The sequence below is a fragment of the Bos javanicus genome, chromosome 13, assembly GCF_032452875.1.
Source record: "Bos javanicus breed banteng chromosome 13, ARS-OSU_banteng_1.0, whole genome shotgun sequence".
Lineage (NCBI taxonomy): Eukaryota > Metazoa > Chordata > Mammalia > Artiodactyla > Bovidae > Bos > Bos javanicus.
This window is the reverse complement of record NC_083880.1, coordinates 39,205,084-39,225,874: the sequence shown is the minus strand read 5'-3', so window position 1 is coordinate 39,225,874 and position 20,791 is coordinate 39,205,084. Positions and strand designations below refer to the sequence as shown.

Sequence of the window (20,791 nt, the reverse complement as noted above, 5' to 3'; positions counted from 1 at the left end):
TGCCATGTTCCCAGCACGAGTCTTATATTTGTCAGCCCCCTGGGAGGGGAGGACCACCTCCCATCCTGCACTGCTCACTGACAAATCTCTCCATCAACATGTCTTCATTTGATTGAAGCTGAGGTAATTATGCAACACTGGTCTCAACATGGTGTCACCAATTTGCTTCTTTGGGCTGTTTGCTCTGCTAAACCTCAGTCTGTTCATTTATCTAAAATGGGAGGATTAAGGTGGAAGGAAGGTGAGAGGAAGATGCTGGCATGCTCCTCCCACTGTGGGAGATCTGCAGCCAATGTCTGTCCCCCACCCCCAGCCTTTACCTTCATGGCCTGGAGTGGACCAACTGGATGCCCTGTTTGTGCAGCATGTGTGCACACAAGCCCTGGTGCTCTCTGCCACTCTCCCTTGTCAGCATCTTAATGGGAGAGAATAAATTCCTATCTACTTCGTTTTCTGAGCTTTTGGGAGATTCCTGATGCACTTGGACCACTGTCGGGTACACTGGTGGCTGAAAAAATGACACGAGGTATCCCCTGTTACCTTGTGACTGATCTTCAGCTGAGCAATGAACACTGGGGGACCTTCTTTCTGCTTGGCTCCCACCCTGATGCCCTGGACTCATGCACGGACCACTGGCCAACTGAGGCTGGAGTGGTCTAGCATCTGGCCCTTTGCCATGAATATTACTTGGGGGCAGTGGTGGCTCTTGACTCTCTGCAGGAGTCCTGTTCCACATATGGAGCAGCTGCCCACTTTTGTTCTGCCCACACTGGTCATGTGACTTGATCTAACCCCAGGGGCCATGGAAATGAGCCTGTTCTCTTGTGATATGAAGGCACAGAGCCTCGGAGAGTGCCTGTCTGTACGCAAGCCCAGAGCTTAAGCTCCCAACCCCAACCTGCCAAGTTTCACTTAGGCAATATCGATACTCCTGTGTGTTTCCAGGTAGCACAGGCTCGTCAGAAGGGGCTGAGTCCCAGGAAATTGGACAGTGTCGTGCCTGACCAGAGACGGGAGTCCTTTTGTCTTTTACTGCACCAATTGTGGCTCCTGGAATTAGACTGGACCTTGAGAATTTTTTTTCACTTATAGCTGAAGAGGCCAAAATATGAGAAAGGCTAGTGACTTTCTCAAGGTCGTAGAGCTGAACAGTGGTAGCCCTGGGACAGACTGGCCCACCACCACTGAGTCATCCTACAGTCAACACAGTAGTGACATCCTCACCAGCCACACTCTTTCTCCTTTGGTGAATGGTGCCATCGCCCATTTACCCCAAAGACAAACAGAGAGAGACCCTCTGCACTCAGTTGGTTTGAAGACATTCAAAGCAGCACAGCTCTCCTGCCAGTGTTCAAAGACTCTATCTCATTATTAGAAAGATCACAACGGGAAACATTCCAGTCTCTGCCACATCTCACAATGCAGGACACCCCTTCCCCTCCCTTCCCTGAATCTCCATGTCAACACCATCATTAAGCCACACAGAGACGAATACACTCACAGAAGAGCTTTTCCCTTCCTATCAGTTTTTATTTTTTTAAAAAAGACAAGGACCAGCTAATTTTATAAGGGATGACACAGTAAATCATCTCGTTAGTCATCCTGAGTTCTTTCCAGTTTGAACAGACTACTCTCTGAACTGACTTATCTATTTACTATAGCAAGGGAGACAAGAGGATTCACTTTTTGCCATTTTTGGTATAGAAAAATCTGGTTTCTTTGCTAGCAAAGAGTGGAGCAAAACGTTCAGGCAGTGGCTAGTCATGGAGTATTCACACGTGAGAACCGAGGCATGTGTAGACACTGCACACGGCAGCAGGATGGAGGGTCGATGTGGAATCAGAGGAAGGGGTGCACCCAGGCACCCCAGGTGCGATGAGCTTGAAATGACTGAGGAACACGAGGAAGGTCTGAGGGTGGGAGTGTACTCGGGGTGGGGAGAGTAGGACATGGATGTGGAGAGGTGGGCAGACACAGAACGTGCAGGCCAATCCCCACATATATCATTAAAGGACTGCCTGGACCACTGTGTGGGACGTGGACATGAGGGGAGATCCTGGTCCAGGGGAGGGTGATGGCAGCCTGGGCAATAGCCATGCCAGTGAGGATGGAGAGGAGATGGGGATAAGACACAGTTTGGCGGTGGAAAGGCCAGGATGAGCTGATGGCGGTGGGGTAGGAGGGAAAGAAGTCAAGGCTGATTCTATGATTCCAGCCTGAGCAATTCAGTGGATGTGTTTCTGAGATGGCCAATCTAAGGGGCAAGAGGGTTTGTTGTCTTTTAAAAACCCATGGCTCCATTTCAAACTATATTCCAACTCCGTATCAATCTACACTCCCTCTTCAATGGAGTGCTGAGTTGCCAAGGGAGAAATTAAACACACACACACACACACTCCTTTATCCAGAATCCCACTTTAAGTAATTGTGCCTAAGATGGTAAAATGTCTTTCCTATTGCCTTTTAAAAGAGGGTTATGGTATCCATAGATAAGCATCTGTGTATGTCATGTGTGCACTCAGACGGATGTGCACACATCCAGCCTGGGGATAAAATTGCCCTCTGGGACTCGTCCTCTGCAGAGGAGAGTAATAGGTTTTGCCTCAAGCCAACCCTGTGAAACAGAAAAGCAATGAAGTCAGATGAAGCTGGGCCTGTGTCCAGGAGAGGATGAGAGGGCCAGCACGAGCCAAAGCTGCTGGTCCCACCACAGTTTCAGATACTGAAAACCACTCTGCTAACTGCGCTCATCCTCTAGTTCACAGCACTGAGGAAAAGACAGCTTTAACAAGTTCAAGAGGAGAAAAAGTAGATCCTCAGGCTCCTACCTTTGTATGTAAAATGAGATCCATCAAAGCACTAATAACATAGCAGACAAGACAGACTCCATGTTTACCTTTGGAATCCACTCCCAGGGCAGGAGAGGGTCTTGTATTCTGAGAATGCATCACGAGAGTCCATGAAGAGCATCCCCAGCCATGGGCCAAGGATGAGGCCACAGGTGGACCTAATTTGCATTCTTGCTTTGTCATTTCCAGGCAAAAGAGCCTTTCATCATGAAATCTATTTGCAAATAGCTCCTAGTATTCTTGGGAGTAAGATGAAGCAAGCCTTAGGAAACAAGACTTTCAGAGAGAGTGTCACAGGTGTCCCAGGAGTGGAGGACACACACCCATTGGATTAGGAGTTGGGTAGGTGGGTGCCATCTTCGTCCCTGGGCTGACAGTGAGAGGCAAGTTCGATGGCTGACAGTTTACTCCAAATATCCCCTAAACCAGCTCCCTGGGATCTGGTTCTAAATTCCCCAATGAAAGAGGGGCCACTTATTGGAAGGGCAATTTATCTTTGGTGTTCCTTACGATTCCTTAAGTGTAAGAACAAGAGAGGACTGCTGCTGCTGCTAGGTCGCTTCAGTCGCGTCCGACTCTATGCGATCCCAGAGACGGCAGCCCACAAGGCCCCCCAGCTAGCAATGGGAACAGTTCTGGAAACTCTTCAGGAGCTTCTGAAGAGGGTGAGAAGCTCTTGGGATCTCAGGGAAGCAGGGGTAGGGGGAGATGTGGCAGAAGAATCTGGCTCTGTCCTCACTGTGGCCCCCCAGGTTGAATGGGCTTAGCCAAAGCTACACCCCAAACCCACCTCTGCCCACTCCTTAACTGAGAACACATTTGGGTGGTTTTCATACTCAGGCACCAGCTTCAGCTGCTGAAATAACATCTCAGCAGACAGAGGCCAATGCTTCAGGGAAAGAACACTGTGATTGTCACCAATGACGTGTTTGTTCAGATGCTACATGTTGGAGCACATGTTCAGAAAGGACTCTGAGTCCTTGTGAAATTGGGAAACAGACACAGCTCTGTAGGGGCTACAGACATAGCTCCCTGGGGCTCTGCAAAGCCCAAGCTACCTAACAGCACCAACATCGCGGAGACAAGGCATGTAACTGGAGTCGGTGGTTTCAGAGGAAAGATACTGTAAAATTGTAGTCAGTATAGAATATTGCTCACATTGGGACTGTTGGCAATGTCATCTCAGAGGAACACATAAATTAAGTTTGCCTTGTAGGTAACAAAATAAAGAAAATAAAATAGAGTGGGGACAAGTGGACCAATAATAATAAATTACTATCAATAATGACAAAATTTTGATAGATAAATAAGATGAAGAGCAGCATACAGTAGGCTGCAGGTGTCCGGTCCTGATAGGTAAATATTTGGTATCTAAGCAATGTGCCTGCTCTCTCCCATCACCAGTTGGGGCTCCTCATTAGATCAAAGATAACACTGTCTGCTCCAAGCTCATTCTCTAAGCTTCTCTCTATTGCACTGGGTTCAGGATGTGAACCAAAGAGACAGTAGATGAACACCTGTAGCGTCTGTCCAGAAGGGGCTGGGTTCTCATAATTTTGCATCTTCTATAGCCTCATGGGTTTCAGAGAGAGAACAGATGTGCATAATAATAATGGTTGTTGTTTACTCAGTTTGTGTGTGACTGTTTGGTGACCCCATGGACTATAGTCCACCAGGCTCAGTCATGTCTGACCCTCAGCGACCCCATGGACTGCAGCCTTCCAGGCTCCTCTGTCCATGGGATTTCCCAGGCAAGAGTGCTGGAGTGGATTGCCATTTCCTTCTCCAGGGGATCTTCCTGACCCAGGAATTGAACCCGGGTCTCCTGCATTGCAGGCAGACGCTTTACCGTCTGAGCCACCAGGAAGCTAATAATAATGGTAGGTAATATCTATTCAGCCTTTTCCCTAGAAGCAGAACTAGATTCCAGGATTCTAGTGCAAGTCTTTTAGCTGCGAGGGAGGAGTCTCAGAAAGTGACCCCCCTCCAATCCAGAAAAGAGCAGGAAAATAGATCAGGGAGGAAGGGGCTGCTGATCCAGTGTGTCATCCGTAAGATGCTGGACTGGCACCTGCTGGGGCACCTGGGGGAGACAGGGCTGAATGTGTTTCCCTGTGCACATCGGAGGCATAAGGGAACAAAGGTATTTATCCATCAACCCCTCTCTGACTGAGGGCTACTTCTGGGGGTTGATAATTTCCTGGCACTTCTGGGCTGCCCTGCATTCTGGTAGAACAGGCTCTGGGGATCAGCAAAACCCTGGACTCATGGGAGCAGGGAACTGGGGTTTAGGCAGGCACACCAAGCTATAAATACTAAGTGGGTACAGGGGGCCTTATCCCAGCAGCGCCAGATACTCTACCAAGAGCTCTGCCCACATGCCTTCATATGTTCCTGAAAGCAGCCAGATTCACCTCCAGCGACTGACAGGGAAGATGAAGCTTGACCAGGCAAAGCAGATCGCCCATGGCTATGCGCCTAATCAGTAGAAAAGCCAGGACCGACACTCAGGTGGGTTTCACTCAAAGGGTACGCTCTAAGCCACCATCAGGCTTTATATCCAGCTTGAGGTCCTGGGGAACCAGCCACTGGCCAACATGTGTGCCGCCCGTGGGGCCTGATGGTCAGACTCTGGCTGTCTGAACTGGGTCTCACGCAAGGAGAGGAGTGAGTAACTTAAGATCTTTCGAAACATAATTTACCCTCTTTGTGCTAATCCTCTCTGGACACCAGTTTTAGCTTTGTGTTGACACTGACAAATTAAGGACATGCTCAGCACTTTTGCAAAAGTAAACAGGAAATTCCACAAGCTCTTCTAATCATTTTTCTCTTCCAGGGTGAAATCCCTTAACTAAACACGTCTGCCTGGCCAGAGAGTTGTTGCCAGGACCTTGCTGACCAGATCCTGTGGGTCCCCTTATACGTCGAAACCCCTGTGGCAGCTCCTCTCTAAGGACCCTGGCCTTGGAGCTATAGAAAGGCCTCTGGGCCCCCATGTCCTGGTGTTCATGAGGATGGGGCCGGCTCCCAGTGGGTCTGACTCTGGTCCTTTGTGGTGGGCTAAGCACAGGTGAGCCACCCTTAGAGAGATGTACGGTGAGGAGAAGGTAAGGACCAAAACACCTAACATTTCTTGAGCATCTACTACGCACTCCCACTTTATAGATGTGGAAATCGAGGCCAGGAGAAGTTCTGTGACTTGTTCCAAAGCCCCTAGCACTTTGGTGATACACAAGCTCTCCTGCTCCTAATCTGGGTATCCTTCTCTCTCATCAAACATCTCATCTTGCAAAATAGGTTAATTGTCTAGCTCAGGGAACTATAGTCAATATCTTATAATAACCTATAAGGGGAAATAATTTGAAAAATAATATGTGTGTTTATGTAAAACTGGATCACATTGCTGTGCACCTGAGATATTGTAAGTCAACTATACTTCAATAAAAATATATATTAAGAAAAAAGAAGCCTATACCTAACCCCACCCCCCGCCACACACAAAAATCCCATCTTGGATGCCTGGTGGCCTGTAAGTGCCTTCTACGCATCGTGTGTGTATGAGTTGCTAAACCCAGGCCATCGCTTAGATGCCAAGGGTAAAGGAGTAGCGCCTCTTTCCTGGAGACGTTTTTTGCCCGACCACCTCTGCTTTGTGATTTTGAGTTGACAATGCAAGAAAAAGGAGGGATGATGGTCAACTAGAATCTCTAGGTCTTCTAGGGAACACCCTGCCATGCACGTATGCTCAGTTACTCAGTTGTGTCCAACTCTTTGCAACCCTATATGGACTGTTCCTCTGCCTACGTGATTTTCTAGGCAAGAATACTAGAGTGGGTTTCCATTTCCTCCTGAGGCTACTTAATTTATATTAATGAAAATAAAATAAAATTTAAAGTCAGACTAACCTCTCAGTTAGACTAACCAAGTTTCAAGGGCTCAGTAGCTCACATGGCCAGCAGCTCCCTTACTGGACCAAGCAGAGAGAGAACAACTTCATCAGCGTTAGAAGGTTTGAGATAGCACTGTTTTATAGACTTAAAGTGTTGAGTCTCAAGAGCAAAAAAGGAAAGGAATGACCTTGGAGAGACAAAAACCACCACCCCCCTGCCCCCGGGGCTGAGGTGGAGCTTTGATGTACAAAGCTGCCTCTCCAAGTAGGGGTGGGGGCAAGAAGGGCCCCTTCCACATTCTACTGGCACCCTGGCCCCTCTGACCACTGAGAACTGGCTTGTGCATCAATTAGTTTATTCTTTGGCTCTTAACAAAAGCACTCTGAGCCTCAGGGAGGGGAGAGGATCCAAGGACACCATTCCTTAAGATACTATAATTAAACAGAAGACTGGAAGCAGCCAAGGCCCCAGGGAAAAGATATCCGCCCTGTAAGGCTCCTTCCAGAGCCCCTCCCCCAGGACGGAAAGGGGACTGAAGCTCGGAGGAGGCAGGGAGAGGACGAGAGTGCTCCCCACCTGGGATGGGCTCTCCCCGTTCTTCAGGAACACGTCAAAATTAGCCTTCACCCTGCTCCACGTTGGGGGTGAAGTTGGAGTTGGAATTCAGGCTACAAAGCCAAGACTTCCTTTGGGATCTGTCCGCCCTCCTGTGCTTCAATCACCCCAGCTAAGGAAGACTGAGCGTATCCTGATCAACATTAGAACAGACGGTGAAGCAAGTTCTCAGACAAGTGTGTTTTCCTGGGGATATTCACTGTTGATAGAAGTTTGCAGATGACAGATTTCCACTCTACCAGGAGCTTCCCAGGTGGCTCAGTGGGTAAAGAACCTGCCTGCAATGCAGGAGATACGGGTTCAATTCCTGGGTTGGGTAAATCTCCTGGAGGCAGGCACAGCAATCCACTCCAGTATTCTTGCGGAGACAAGAATCCCATGGACAGAGGAACCTGGCAGGCTACAGTCACAGAGTCATACATGACTCAGCACAGCACAGCACAAGGAACCCCTGGGTAAATAAGGTAGGAAGGAATCTTTGTCTAGTGGAATCTCAGGGCTGAAGGTTTCTGACAGCCTCAAAACCCGGAAGAACCAAGGAAAATTAAAGTCACAGTGCGGGGAAAGTTTAACCAGAAATGGCTGCTTGATTTCCACAAAGCTCACAAAAAGGAGGGAAGTATAAAAAAAAAAAAAATGAAGGCAAGCTTGGACAGGGAAGATTAAAGTGTAGTTTCTGAGAGTCAGAGCATCTGTGACCAAGGGCCAGCACCAGGCCAAGGGCAGGGGCTGTGCGGAAAGCCTCCCATGAAAAGCAAACTCACGATGTCCGTGTGCGACGGGCTGTGTGAGCTTAGCTGTGAAGCTTAATCAGGTTTCGGGACATGTGCTAAAAGGCCTGGGTGCTCTGGTGGAGATCCCAAATCACTGCCAGCTGGTCCCTGGGGTCCTCTCTGGGGCGGCCTGGGTGACAGGACACAACTCTGGGACCCTCCCGAAGAGGGCCTGCCACCCCTCACTGGAGGAGGCCGGATGACGTAAACAGCCATTTATGATGCCCTGAGGGGTGTTCGTCAGGGTACCTGGGACCCCAGCCACATGACCCTGAGCCGAGCTCCCGCCTTCCTGGACCTCTGTGCCCTGGCAGGGGAGAAGAGTGCTCTGGGTTGCCTCTGGCCATGCCTGACCCTATTCCCCAGGCAAGGAGGGACCACTTCCAAGCCAGTGCCTGAGTCACCTCCTGGGGCCTCCCACCCTTCAGACCATAGTTTCCACTCCCTCTAGATCCCGAACTCCAGGGTCTACGTCTTCCATCGCAGGTTTCTGCTTCCTGCCTGGAATTCCCTTCCCTCTTCTCCTTTGGAAAACACCTGCCCATTCTTCAAACCCATTCCACTGTTGGAGCCTTCATTTCACTCCTCCTGCCCTGGGGGGACCATGGCCGCACTAACATGCAGCGGGAGCCATCCAGGGGGGATCTGCCTCCAATACAGCGGGCTCCTGCAGAACAATACAGTGAGCTGTGACCAGACTGTTAGAAGGGTCCAGCCTGGTGTCACCATCCTGCAGGGGCTCAGAGATGCTTCCCAGAAGGCTGAGAGCAGGACTTTATATGTAGCTCCATAAGTCAGAGCTCTGACTTATGCATTTAACTGTTTCCTACTGGTGACAGGGATGACTCAGGTTAGCCCTGGCAGCCTTTCCTACACTCAACGATGTAATCTGACAATTCTTGAGCTTCAGGTGTGCTGGGTGCCATGGTGGGTGGAGCTTGTCCCAGTGCTGAACAAGTTGGGACTGAGTAGCTTTTGTTTTGTGATGTCCAGACACTACATGAGTGTTTCCTGTGAGGCTCGTGTGACGCTGCAGAAGGAGGGTGGAATGGGTTATATTTCTGAGGTTGGACAATATAAACTTGTTCCCTGACCCTGAGGAGGCCACCAGCAGGCCCAGCCTGACTAAATGCAGCAGAGGGGCTCCTCCTCTCCCGAGCCTAGGACCCCTGCATCACCTGCCTGCATGTGGATCCCCCAGGCAGCAGGTTGGGCTTCTCCACTGGGGTCTCCTCCCTCTGAGAGGCAGGTTGGGGAGGAAGCCTGAGTGGGCCTTGGCTGCAGACACAGGCTGTTTGGGTGGAGAATTCTGGAATTCCAGGTGCTGGAGCATGGTCTTCAAGGGGTGAACACTGACTTTGGCCCCTAGACTCCTTGCCCTGTGGTTTCCACAATGCAGGGCGCAGGGCAGGGCAGGCTGTGGGATAAGACACCAGTAATGACAAAGTGTGAGGCTGCAGGTTTATATCCACTCCTCTAGGCAAGGTGGGGTAGAAGGCAATGGCAACTCACTCCAGTACTCTTGCCTGGAAAATCCCATGGACGGAGGAGCCTGGTGGGCTGCAGTCCAGGGGGTCGCTATGAGTTGGACACGACTGAGCGACTTCACTTTCATGCATTGGAGAAGAAATTGGCAACCCACTCCAGTGTTCTTGCCTGGAGAATCCCAGGGACGGGGAGCCTGGTGGGCTGCCGTCTATGGGGTCGCACAGAGTCAGACACGATTCTTCAATTCTTCAGCAGCAGCAGCAGGCAAGGGGGAAAAAAAAGTACCTTTAAGCAAAGGCCGGAATTATCCTGCTTTGTCTATTTAGCTTTCATGCCTGCCTGGGAACTCACTGCCACAGATGGCATAGGCCTTACGGGACCCTTGGCTCATGAAGGACAAGGCAACGTACCTTCCTCTGCCTTCAGCTGGGTTCAGAGGATCCCGGGGCTGGGGGGAGTGGAGGAGGGTGGAAGGGCCCTGCCTTTGGCTGCGACAACACCCCGTGGGAGACGGAAGTTTGTGCTGTTTGGGCTGAGAGTGGAAACCTCATCTCTCAGCTGTCAAGGCATCAGGGCGCAGAGGCAGCCGGGAGTCCCAGGTCTGATGCAGTGCCTCGGTCTTCTCAGCCTAGCAACAGGGAAGGTTCCCTGGTGCTGGGGTGGCAGCTGGCATCCATAGTAACTGTTCTGTGCCCATGACTCTCCTGATCGGCAGGAGGGCTGCAGAGGCTGTTTTATCATTTGGGGCCCCTCGAGCCTTTTTTTAAGTGGATGGTTTAAGGGGTTGGGGTAAGTGGGGAAAGACTTGTAGAGTTGATGGCTTTCATTAGGAAAGGAGTCATGCTTAGGCAGCTTATGGGGCCAGAGGGTAAATATATTGCCAGAAGTCGCTCACAAAGCAAGGACAGCAGAACCAGGATCTACCCCACATCTGGTCTGACTCCAGAGCCCATGCTGTGGATGGAAAAATAAGGTTTCTGTCCCCTTCCCTGAGTTATGGTGGGCATGTGACTGCAATAGAGGCTGGCAGAAATGACTCGTGTGACTTCAGAGGCTGTGCCACTCAGGCCATGGGCTTCCTCCTTGTCACTGCAACCCTCCCTCTGCAAGCCCTGGGCTGCCACCTGGAGCCATGCTGGAGGGGCCACACAGAGGTGCTCCAGTTGACAGTCCCAGCTGAGCTAGTCCTCCGGGCACTGCAGCCCAGACACCAGACATGGGAGTAGACGAGCCTTCTTCAAGGGGTCCTCCAGCAGCAGTGGCTCCATTCCCAGCCATCAGCGCCACCACCAGCCATCCAAGTCTCCCATCCTGGGCCCTGGATCCTGGGGTGCAGCACCCACCTCTGTGCCCTTTCTGAACTATTGATCCCTGCAACTGATAAGCAACAGGATGTAGTTATCTGATATGTCACCCAATTCAGAGAATGTTTCACAGCAATAAATAACCAGAATGGAATCAAGAGCACGCAGGCGGAGCCCATGCCATGGAGATGGGAAAGAGCACTGATGTGTCTAGTGGAGAATGTGCCTCGAGTCTTACTAGTTCTGCAGCTACTTCTTCAAGACAGAGCCACCTCTGCCCCCCGCCCCCCCACCCCCCCGCCCCCCGCCCAACTCTCTGGATGGGGACAAGGAAAATCAAAAGCCTTCCATCCACTGGGCCTGTGGATGAAGTGCTAGGCCAGGGGTGGAGATTAAGAACCAGAATACATTTTCATGGACCACCTACTACGTGCCAGACACTGCCCCACCACACGACAGGAAGAGGTCTCGGAGGAAGCCACATGCAAAACTACATCCCTGTTCTCATCCCAGCTGTGCACAAAACTACATCCCTGTGGGAGAGAAGGTGACGAGCAATAAGCAAAGAACTAGATAATATTATGTCACAGGGTACTTGGAGCTGCAGAGAAAAGTAAAGCCACGTGAAGACAGGAAGTTTACAGAGGCAGGTTGGGGAAGGATGGACTCCCAAAGAAGGTAGCATTTCAGCAGAGAATCCCAACTCTGTTTGACCCCAGAGCCCACACCCTGGGCATGGGTATCGGGGAAAGAAAATGTCCATGTAGCCCCTAGCGTACACAACTGTGGCCTCTTAAAGACAGGACCTTTGGATACACAGTACCATATATATAAGACAAACGAGAAGAATCAGCTGTAAAGCACAGGGAACTATACTCGATATCTTGTAATAACAACCTAGAAGGGAAAAGGACCTGAAAAAGAATATATATGTACACACACACATATAATTGAATCACTTTTCTGTACACCCAAAACATGTACATCAACTACGCTTCGATAAAAAACACCTTTTAAAAAGCACGTTTGTTGATCACCTGTTTGGGGCTCACAGACCCCACAGCAGGTGTGTGAACAGGAGGGGAAACCCTTCTCCTGCCTTCCCCTCCCTCACCCCCCAACTCCCCCCTTCCAGGCTCACCCTCGGGCCCCGCGGCAGGGCCATCAGCAGGGTACTTACGCAAAGCACGTGAAGGACCACTGCGCCCTGTCTTCGGTCCTCGTTGGTGAAGATGTCATTGGGGAACTCGTGCAGGGCTGTGGGATGGAGAGAGAAGAGCAGCTCAGTACACTCAGGTGACAACATTTCAGAACAGGAAGCCTTCAGAGCACTGCCTTCCTCAGTCTACTGTGAACTTGGATGAGGAAAAATGACATTTGTAAGTTCAAAGTTCACAAATCTCTAACTGGGAACTTGGTGATTCCTCCTAATAAGAATAGAGGCAACAAATCTCAGCCGTGTTAGAAACACGCAGGTCTGTGACCCCAGCAGACATGCTCAGGACCCACGGTCCTGCCATCTGCCTGGCTCCTGCTCACCCCCTTCAACACGGGGGCGGCGTGGAGATCACCACTTATGACCAAGGTTCATGAGGACACCTGGGAACCACTACTGTGCAGGTCTGTGTTCTAACACCTTGACAACTTCATTCCAGCGCATCAGTTTCCTTCTGCAGCATCACACGTCCTTGCAAATACTGAAACGTTTCTCCCAAGCAGAGGTCTGCGGGCTTCAAGGACTACCCGGGGGTCCGTGGCACATGCAGGGTTAAGTCCTTGCTCTGAACTGTCTGACTGGCCCTCTTTTCCTTGTCCTGCTCTTGCCCTGGCCAGGGCCCCCTTGGCCTCTTAGACTCCCTCCTCCTGCCTCCTACTTCTATACCACATTGCCCTCTGCTTCCCGGGAAGTCCACTGCAGGGCAGAACACATAAGAAATGTTCTTTTCTGCCCACTTTCCAAACCCAGGACACGGGTGGCTGCCGTGCGGAACCCTGCAGGGCAGGCCTGTCCCTCAACCCCCTGGCCCAGGTTTCCCAGCACTGTCTGCCCCCCACCCAGGGGCGTTTGAATCTGGCCAAAGCGGCACCCCACTCCATGGTTCTGAAGACAACAGGCATTGCCCATAGCTGCACTGCTCCTTCCTGATGTGCCCTGGGGATGGGCTGGCTGCAGTGGGTAGAGACAGAGGCTCTGACAGCAGGACATCTGCACAGGTTTGGGCAGAATTCACAGCAGCATACGCAGTGACCTCTGCTCCCGGCCAGCCGGCACCCACCCTCCCTGCACTTGACACCCACTATGCCTCCGACCCTCCCAGAAAGCTGTTGCTTCTGGACTGTAGACGAGGAACCCAGCGGCAGCAGGACCGGACGGTGTGCTGGAGCATCCACAGGGAGGGCCATGCACCCAGGAGACCAGCCCATGACGCCCTCACAGCTGTGACCTCTTGGCTCCTGGCACGGCTTGCCCATCTTATTTCACCTGGTGACCTCTTCCTTCTGGGGGGCTTCTTCCTAGTGGGGACCTGATCCAATCTAAATTCAGCCCCCACACACCAGAGGAGCAATCTGTGCAGCTGCCATGGGGCTTTTCAGTGCTGGGCAGTCAGGGGTAAATGTGACCAATCCATTGCCCACCTTCCTCCAGAGGTAGAGATGGGCCAATATGCAGGTTACTGTATCCATCAGGACAGCCTTGGGAAACTGAAGCCAGGGTCTGCCTTGTGATGGGCATCATATAAAACCGCCATGCGTGGGGACCACTTACCATCAACGAGGAGGACGAGGGATGTGAGGGGCATCAAGGTGCCCCTGCCACTGATACATGGAAGCCAGCCACTGCCTTCCCTCCTGCCCCTCCTGTTGAGAGCAGCAGATGGAGGGAATGAAGGCCATGGTGCAGGCAACCCTACCAGTCTGCAAGATGCCCACACCGTGCCTGCTCCATCATCCTTGCCTCTCTACCAGAGCCCCCAAGAATGGTTTGATCAAGGGCACCATGTCAGTAAGTGACACATTTTTATGTTTTGAATCGAGGCATTTTGAAGGACTATTGCTAATGCTGAAGTTTCAATACCTTGGTCAGCTGATGCAGAGTCAACTAATTGGAAAAGATCTTGATGCTGGGAAAGACTGAAGGCAAAAGGAGAAGTGGGTGGCAGAGGATGAGATGGTTAGATAGCATCACCAACTCAATGGACATGAATTTAAGCAAATTCCAGGAGATAGTGGAGGACAAAGGAGCCTGATGTGCTGCAGTCCATGGGATCACAAAGTCGGACATGACTTAGTGACTGAACAACAACAAGTTTTATTTTAAATGCCCTGGGTGCTCAACAGTGAGTTCAGGAGTGGAATGACCAGGACCAGATGGATGTTCTGGGCTTTGAGTTTGGTAGGGGAGGGTCTCAGCAGAGATCTGGATTCCCAATAAACCCTGGGGCCTGGCTGGGGCTCTTGGATAGGCCCAGGCCGAGAGCTGTGCCCTTGGATGGGGAAGGACCCACAGAGCCCAGTGCTGGCTCTGGACAGGCAGAGTGAGCGCTGTCCAAAGTGCTGGCCCAGGAAGTGTTGGGTGGGGGTTGGGGTAAAAGGGTAGGGCTGGGGACCAGGACACTCTCCTTCAGGCTCCTCCTTCCTCAATGCTCAGGGGAGTGGGGAGCTTGGCAGTGTTCCCTTCTTGATCTGTCTTCCTGGCCTGGTGTCTGACTCATCACCAGCTGGAAACTCCCAGTCCTTGGTCAAGGGTGCCTCCTGCTGTCAGAACTGGCTAGGAGAAAATCAATGAAATTCTCCATGAGATGATCCTGTTACCCAAATGCTAGTCCATGTGCCTGACATGCAGTGAGGCCAAATGATACTGAAATGCTGGCGTTCAGAGCAGAGAAAAATTTTCTGCAGGGCCTAGCAAGGCTGAAGCAAGTCTTATGCCTTAAAAACCCCAAACTTCCTGAAAGCTCTCAGCAAAGCCCTTTTCTAGGAAAGGGGAGGGAGAGGCATGGTTGTTGTTGCAAACTTCTGGTGTCAAACCCTTTATTCCTGAGGTCAGGTCATGGTTAGGGAATGACATGCTTGTCAATCTCCACCAAACAGATGTGATTCCCTCTTCTGACATGAAAGGGCAGGTCCCAAGGCACAACTTCCACCCTCCAAGGTCTAGGGCCTGGTTAAGAGGAGGCAAAGCTCAGTTGTTGGCTCCCTCAAGGCCAAGTCTCCAGACCCTGTCTAGCTGTCATAGCTGAGGGAGCCAGATCCCTAGGACCCAAATGGCCCTCAGGCTCCTCAGGCTGCCTAGACAACAGGGACTGGATATGGCAGGACACAGTCCCAGCCTGGTCCCTGGGCCCCCCCAGCTCACCTGCTGGCCCAAGCCTGGGTGAGCTGGAGGACCCTAGGAGAAGGCCAGGATCCACCTCTTACCTCACTCTCCACCTGATGACCACCACTCTGCTGACCATTGGCTGAAATGCCCATGATTGGTGGTTCATTGACAACTGGTTGCCTGTTCATGGGACCCAATGCAGTGCTAACCAATGGCCGAGTGGGACCACTAATGGTCACTCACTGACAGTTGGTCACTTGGGAGCGGGGCCCATGGCGGCACCAACCAATGGCTGAGGACCACTAACGGTCACTCACTGACAGTTGGTCACTTGGGGGTGGGGCCCACGGCGGCACCAACCAATGGCTGAGAAGGACCACTAACGGTCACTCACTGACAGTGGTCACTTGGGGGTGGGGCCCATGGCGGCACCAACCAATGGCCGAGTGGGACCACTAACGGTCACTCATTGACAGTTGGTCACTTGGGAGCGGGGCCCACGGCGGCACCAACCAATGGCTGAGAAGGACCAGTAACAGTCACTCACTGACAGTGTAGACCAATAGTTGAGCAGGACCACTAACAGTCCTGAAAAACCACTGCCTGCTAATGGGGTGCAGAGTGTAATGGCATGTGGCAAAGGCCTGGTCTATCACTATCCCACTGCAGAAGCAAGGGGCTGTGAGCAGAGTGGCTCACAGAGCTGGAGGTGACTGGGCAGTGGCTGAGACAAAGGGTGGGTGTGACCAGTCGGGAGGGTTGGAAGGCAGAGGACAGTCAGTTAAATGCTTTCCAATTGCTTCCAGAATGACAACATTCTTACTTGGTGGTTCCCAGTCATGTGGAAAGAATGGCTAGGTAAGAATTCCCCCGGAAGCCTCACCTGATGTGGGTCCCACTTTATGACAGCTCTTCTGAAAACATGTACTGGGCTGATGATGAAATTATTATGATGATTTCAGAGAGCTACTGCATGACTTGCAAAGAACATTGTAATCATTTTCAATTCCATCATGTTGGAAGCTTGTGTGACTCATTGGCAAAGACCAGTACCTGACAACCCTAGCCACAGGGGACATGACTCAGGAGCAGCCCCATCACCAGAGACCCAACTGGGGCAGCAGCTTCTTTGGGGGTAAGCCCCCAAAGCTCATCACTTATCTCATCAGTAACCCTCTCCACCCCATATGCACCCTACATAGTGCCTGCCAGTACAAAGTTATTTCACGAAGTATTGTTTTGTCCTGGTTCTAAAGCAGTTTGATGTGATGGTGTTTAATTTCCTTAAGGCAAGGGTCAGCTTAGGCCGAGGAAAGGGCCCTCAGTCAGGCGTCTGGAGATGTGGGGCTCATCCCCAGGCTTCTTGTGGTGTGGCTTTTGCCAACGTGTCGCTTCATCTCTCCGGGCCTGAATCTGCCTGCTGGCCCATATGAAAAATGGCTGCGGTTTCTGGTCACTGCTCCCTCCAGTCCACGCAGTGTAGGGTCAGTGCATACAGCCGGTGCCTAATAAGTGTTGACAGGATGAAGACCTCTGTGGGGAGGAGACGGGGTCCCTGATTGCAGATAGCATGAGCTGGCCTTGCCCAGCTGGACCAGTGGTTCAGGAGCTGCTGCTGATGGTTGAGTTAGCTTCTCTGAGGTTGAACAACCCCCCACGTGAGGCCAGCACAGACTCTGGGCCACAAACTCAGCCCCAACAGTGCTTTCGGAAGGGCCACATCTGCCTCTGAGAAGAGCGTACGGAGACAGAGTGGCCGAATGGCTCTGCCCAGCACTTCTTGGCCTCGGCTTCCTTAACATTTTCCTGTGGCCGTTGGTTGGGCTTTGAGTATAAGCCCACCATGGGAAATGAGGCCTGGGTTCAGGGCCCACCTCTGTGACTCATGGGTTTTCTTTTCCCCTCTCTGAGCCCACCTCCTCCATTGGTGAGAAGGTGTGTGGACGCCATCCGTGTAGAGTTGCTGGGAAGTGTGCAGACAGTGTGTGAAACACCTCTGCCATGTCATCTTCCTGGGTACCTATTGCTGTTCCTGTTCATTTTAACAGCGATAGGATGTTCGCCCAGAAGGGGGCCAAGGACACATTCCTCACGACAACAGTGTTAAAACACACCGATCACCAACTCCTGCCTGCCTCGCCTGGGTTATTTCTCCGGGATGGTGTTTGGTCCGAAGGAGCCGCATGAGTGCCGGAGCCTCTGATAAGTGCTTCCTGTGTACAGGCTGTTGGGGAGCCCGAGGTCCTTGTGTCATGCTGGCAACCGCTATACATCCAGCTGAAGTTTCCCCCAAATACCTTCAAAATCCTCAAAGTCTCTTTCTGCTCCTCTCCTTCTCCCCCTAATTTTCTTTCCGGTACATCTTGCCAGCCTGGGGCAGGCAGCCGGCAGAGGCAAGCAGTGCTGTTCCCATGGAAACAACAGAGCCTGGAGGGAGCGGATTCCCCTTACCAAGGCAACGGCAATCAGCGGCCTGCTTCTCTCTCCTGGCTGCTTTCCTGGGCCTGAGTTTGATGAGTCTAAATGGAAGTCTGAAGGGGATGGAGAGCTTTTTTTTAAAAATGCAACAGGGACTTTCATAGCATCTTTAGACATACTAATTGCATACTGATCAAATGAAGCGGCTCAAGATGAAAATCAACACACCTAAAAAGGCCCAGCTCCCTGAAAATACCTGAGTGAAAGGAATCTGGGCCTCTGCGACCAAAACAACACCCTGCTCTCATCCAGGTTTGTTTGTTTTTTAATCATGAAATACTCAGAGCATCTTGATTGCCTGGCCCCTTGGGGATTGCACCAAGAACTGAGGTCCTGACACTGCCCAGCTCCTCTCTGTAGCAATGGGTGACTTCAAGCTTCTGTTTTAGACGTTCTGATACATCTTGCTGCTCCCTGGGCCCCTGGCAGACACCCTGGGAAGCCGAGTCTGCCAGGTGTGGTGACAGCCCCCACAGAGCCCTCCTGATGCTCTGTTGGTGGTCCCATTATGCTGTGCTGACATGTAACCTTCCAATACACTGCAGTCATGCCTTGGCCTAAATAACCCTATGAGCTCCCGGGAGTCAAGACCTCTCTCAGGGCAGCACCCACCAGGCCCAGCGCCACAAAAGAGAATGACACCGAGTGAATGGAATCAGACAGCCTTTCTCCTAGGACACAGCTTCTGTATGCACCCAGGACAGAATTATTAGCTGAAAAATGACACTGGGAGGCACGATTCAATAAAACACCCAACTGAATTCCAACCTGAGTGGTCTTTCAGGCTGTGGACAAATAACCCATTCTTTCCATCCCAAGACCTGGCAGGAGCACAGGTCTAAGCCTCCTGTGTGGTTAGGTGGGGCCATGCAGATGCTTTGGTTAATGAAATGTGAACAGAACGACAGGACGTCTGTTTTCCTGGGTCAACCTCAATAGCCAGGGTCTGACTCACTATTTTGTGTGCTCCTGGCTACATGTCAGGAATGAATCTTTCATCAACCAGGGTCCCTGAGTCAGATATTAGAATCCCATCCCCCTGAGGTGCACATTTGGTAGCCTGAGTAATAAACAGCACTTGCAGTCTCCTTAGCCACTGAGATTTGGGGCTGTTTGTTACCCAACATATCCAAGCCCACTCTGAGCAATGCAATAGCAAATGTGTCTTTGGCATCCCTACGGCATTCTGCACATGAGGTTCTGCCTTGAGACAATCTTTCGTTTCTCCTGTCTTCTCCACTAGACTGTGTGAGGGTAGGAAAGGTGGGAGGAAATTTGTTCTTCTGTGCATCCCCCATGCACAGCTAAGTGCCTGCAGAAGAGCAGTTGCCTCATGAGTATTTGCTGATCAGATGAACACATGTGTCATCACTGAAGTCCCCTGAACAAGATTCTCTGTGAAAGAATCTATGAAAGTGGATGTATTCAAAACTTGAGAAGTTTCAGGCATTCCAGATTCAGTGAGGTTGAGCAGGACATGGAGATGCAACAGGGAGCATGTTGGCAACAGGCAGGTGCAGGCTGCTGTGAAGTCATCATTTGAACTTGCTCCTCAGTCTAAGGACTGTCAGTAACATGAAAAAACTTATTAACAAATCAAAACCATGCAATGAAATACATACTTATTTAGCTCTTACCATGCTCTCAGTACCGTACTCAACCCCAGTCCTAGAAACAAGAAGGATACACAGTCCTGACCATTGAGGAGTTAATAAAAGATTAGGCTGGGAGCAAGGGAACCCTCAACTCTTAAGTCACACCAATAACATGTGTCCCAAATTGAAGCAGAAAAGTAATCTTTATGGAGTACTGTAAAGATGTATTTATCACTTTTTCATTGCTTCTATGGGATAGGAATCATTATCTTCAACTTACAGAGGAGGAAACTGAGGCTCAAAGAAATTAAGTAACCAGCCCACAGTCACACTATGTTCTTGGAGGAGCCATCATAATTGGGGTCTGACTTCCTAGCATGTTGATGTCTCTGCAATAGAAAAAGCAGAGTGAATGGACTCAGATAGCCTTTCTCCTAGGATACAGCTTCTGTATGCACCCAAAACAGAATTATTAGCTGAAAAATGATACTGGGAGGTACAATTCAATTAAACACCCAACAACTGGATTCCAACCTGAGTGGTTGGAATTGGTTTTTTTTGTCCCTTTCCTTGACTTTTGGGGGCACAAGTCCCTCCTTTCAAAAGCCAGAACCAAAGTTCCAGACTCAAATAGGTTGACGTGTGTGTGGAAACAAGACTGAACAGCACCTCTGTGAAGGAGAATGTAACAGAGGTCGTGGTAACCAGGAACCTCAATCCAGGGTTCCTCCAACTATTACTACAAAGGTATCACCAATCAAATTCACTGACAAATGTCATTTCAGCCAAATGTCTATGTGGTGACGTATGCTCACCAGGCAGCCAGGGTTTTCTAAGAACCTGAATACCTAGATTTGAAGACCTTCTTCACCACTCATGAGTTCTGTGGCCTTGAACTAAATTCCTGAGACTTCTCCAGTCTTAATTTCTTACTGTGCAAAATGAGGGCATGAAAACAATACCAGTTTATGTGATTAGGAGGATTAACTGTGATGATACCTATGAAATACCAAGTACCTACAATCAGGTAAGTAATTATCAAAGGGTAACTCCTTTGATTCAAATAACGAGGAAGGAGAAATACAGACAGGAGGTGTTTCCCAAGGCATCCATGCCCACCTTCCTAGAGTCCCATCATGTTCATGCTGGGCAACCCCATCTCTTTTGCATCTCTTTGCGTGAGGGCCTTCTCCAAGGCTGACCATGGGTGCTCTGCCCTGATACTGCAGGCTGGAGAAGCTGGAGAATTCCTATGACTCATGGCCCTGAGAAGGCCAGGAGAAGCCCTCCACCAAAGTCTGATGGGAGGTTGGGTGTATTAGTATCCCAACTCCCTTCCCACACAGGTGGGGTCATGGGGCACATTCTGTGCTGTTTGCTGCTCTTCTCAGCGGGACTAAGTTCCAGCTTCTCAGAGTGACAGCTGGCTTCGTAACCTTCCTTTGATTGATTGCCTTTCCTTCCTTGTCTCACTTCCC

The 20,791-nt window shown here is 50.8% G+C and overlaps 1 protein-coding gene, 1 long non-coding RNA gene and 1 other non-coding gene across 4 annotated transcripts in view; 1 reads left to right on the top strand and 2 right to left on the bottom strand.

The window, feature by feature from the left end:
* The window catches only part of SLC24A3 (solute carrier family 24 member 3), a 428,326-nt gene that overhangs the window by 154,263 nt on the left and 253,272 nt on the right, over window positions 1–20,791 (bottom strand). The window contains exon 3 of the mRNA XM_061435536.1: window positions 12,100–12,176. Coding sequence (XP_061291520.1) covers window positions 12,100–12,176 — 77 coding nt within the window. The remainder of the gene's footprint in view (window positions 1–12,099; window positions 12,177–20,791) is intronic.
* TRNAC-GCA (transfer RNA cysteine (anticodon GCA)) lies at window positions 4,644–4,716 on the bottom strand. The gene has a single exon. It is a non-coding gene; the product is annotated as a tRNA-Cys (tRNA).
* On the top strand, window positions 15,434–17,965 carry LOC133258815 (uncharacterized). Of its 2 annotated transcripts, XR_009740164.1 has the most exons (4): window positions 15,434–15,949; window positions 16,047–16,098; window positions 16,203–16,375; window positions 17,289–17,965. It is a non-coding gene; the product is annotated as an uncharacterized LOC133258815 (long non-coding RNA). The 2 variants fall into 2 exon arrangements; XR_009740163.1 differs by lacking the exon at window positions 16,203–16,375.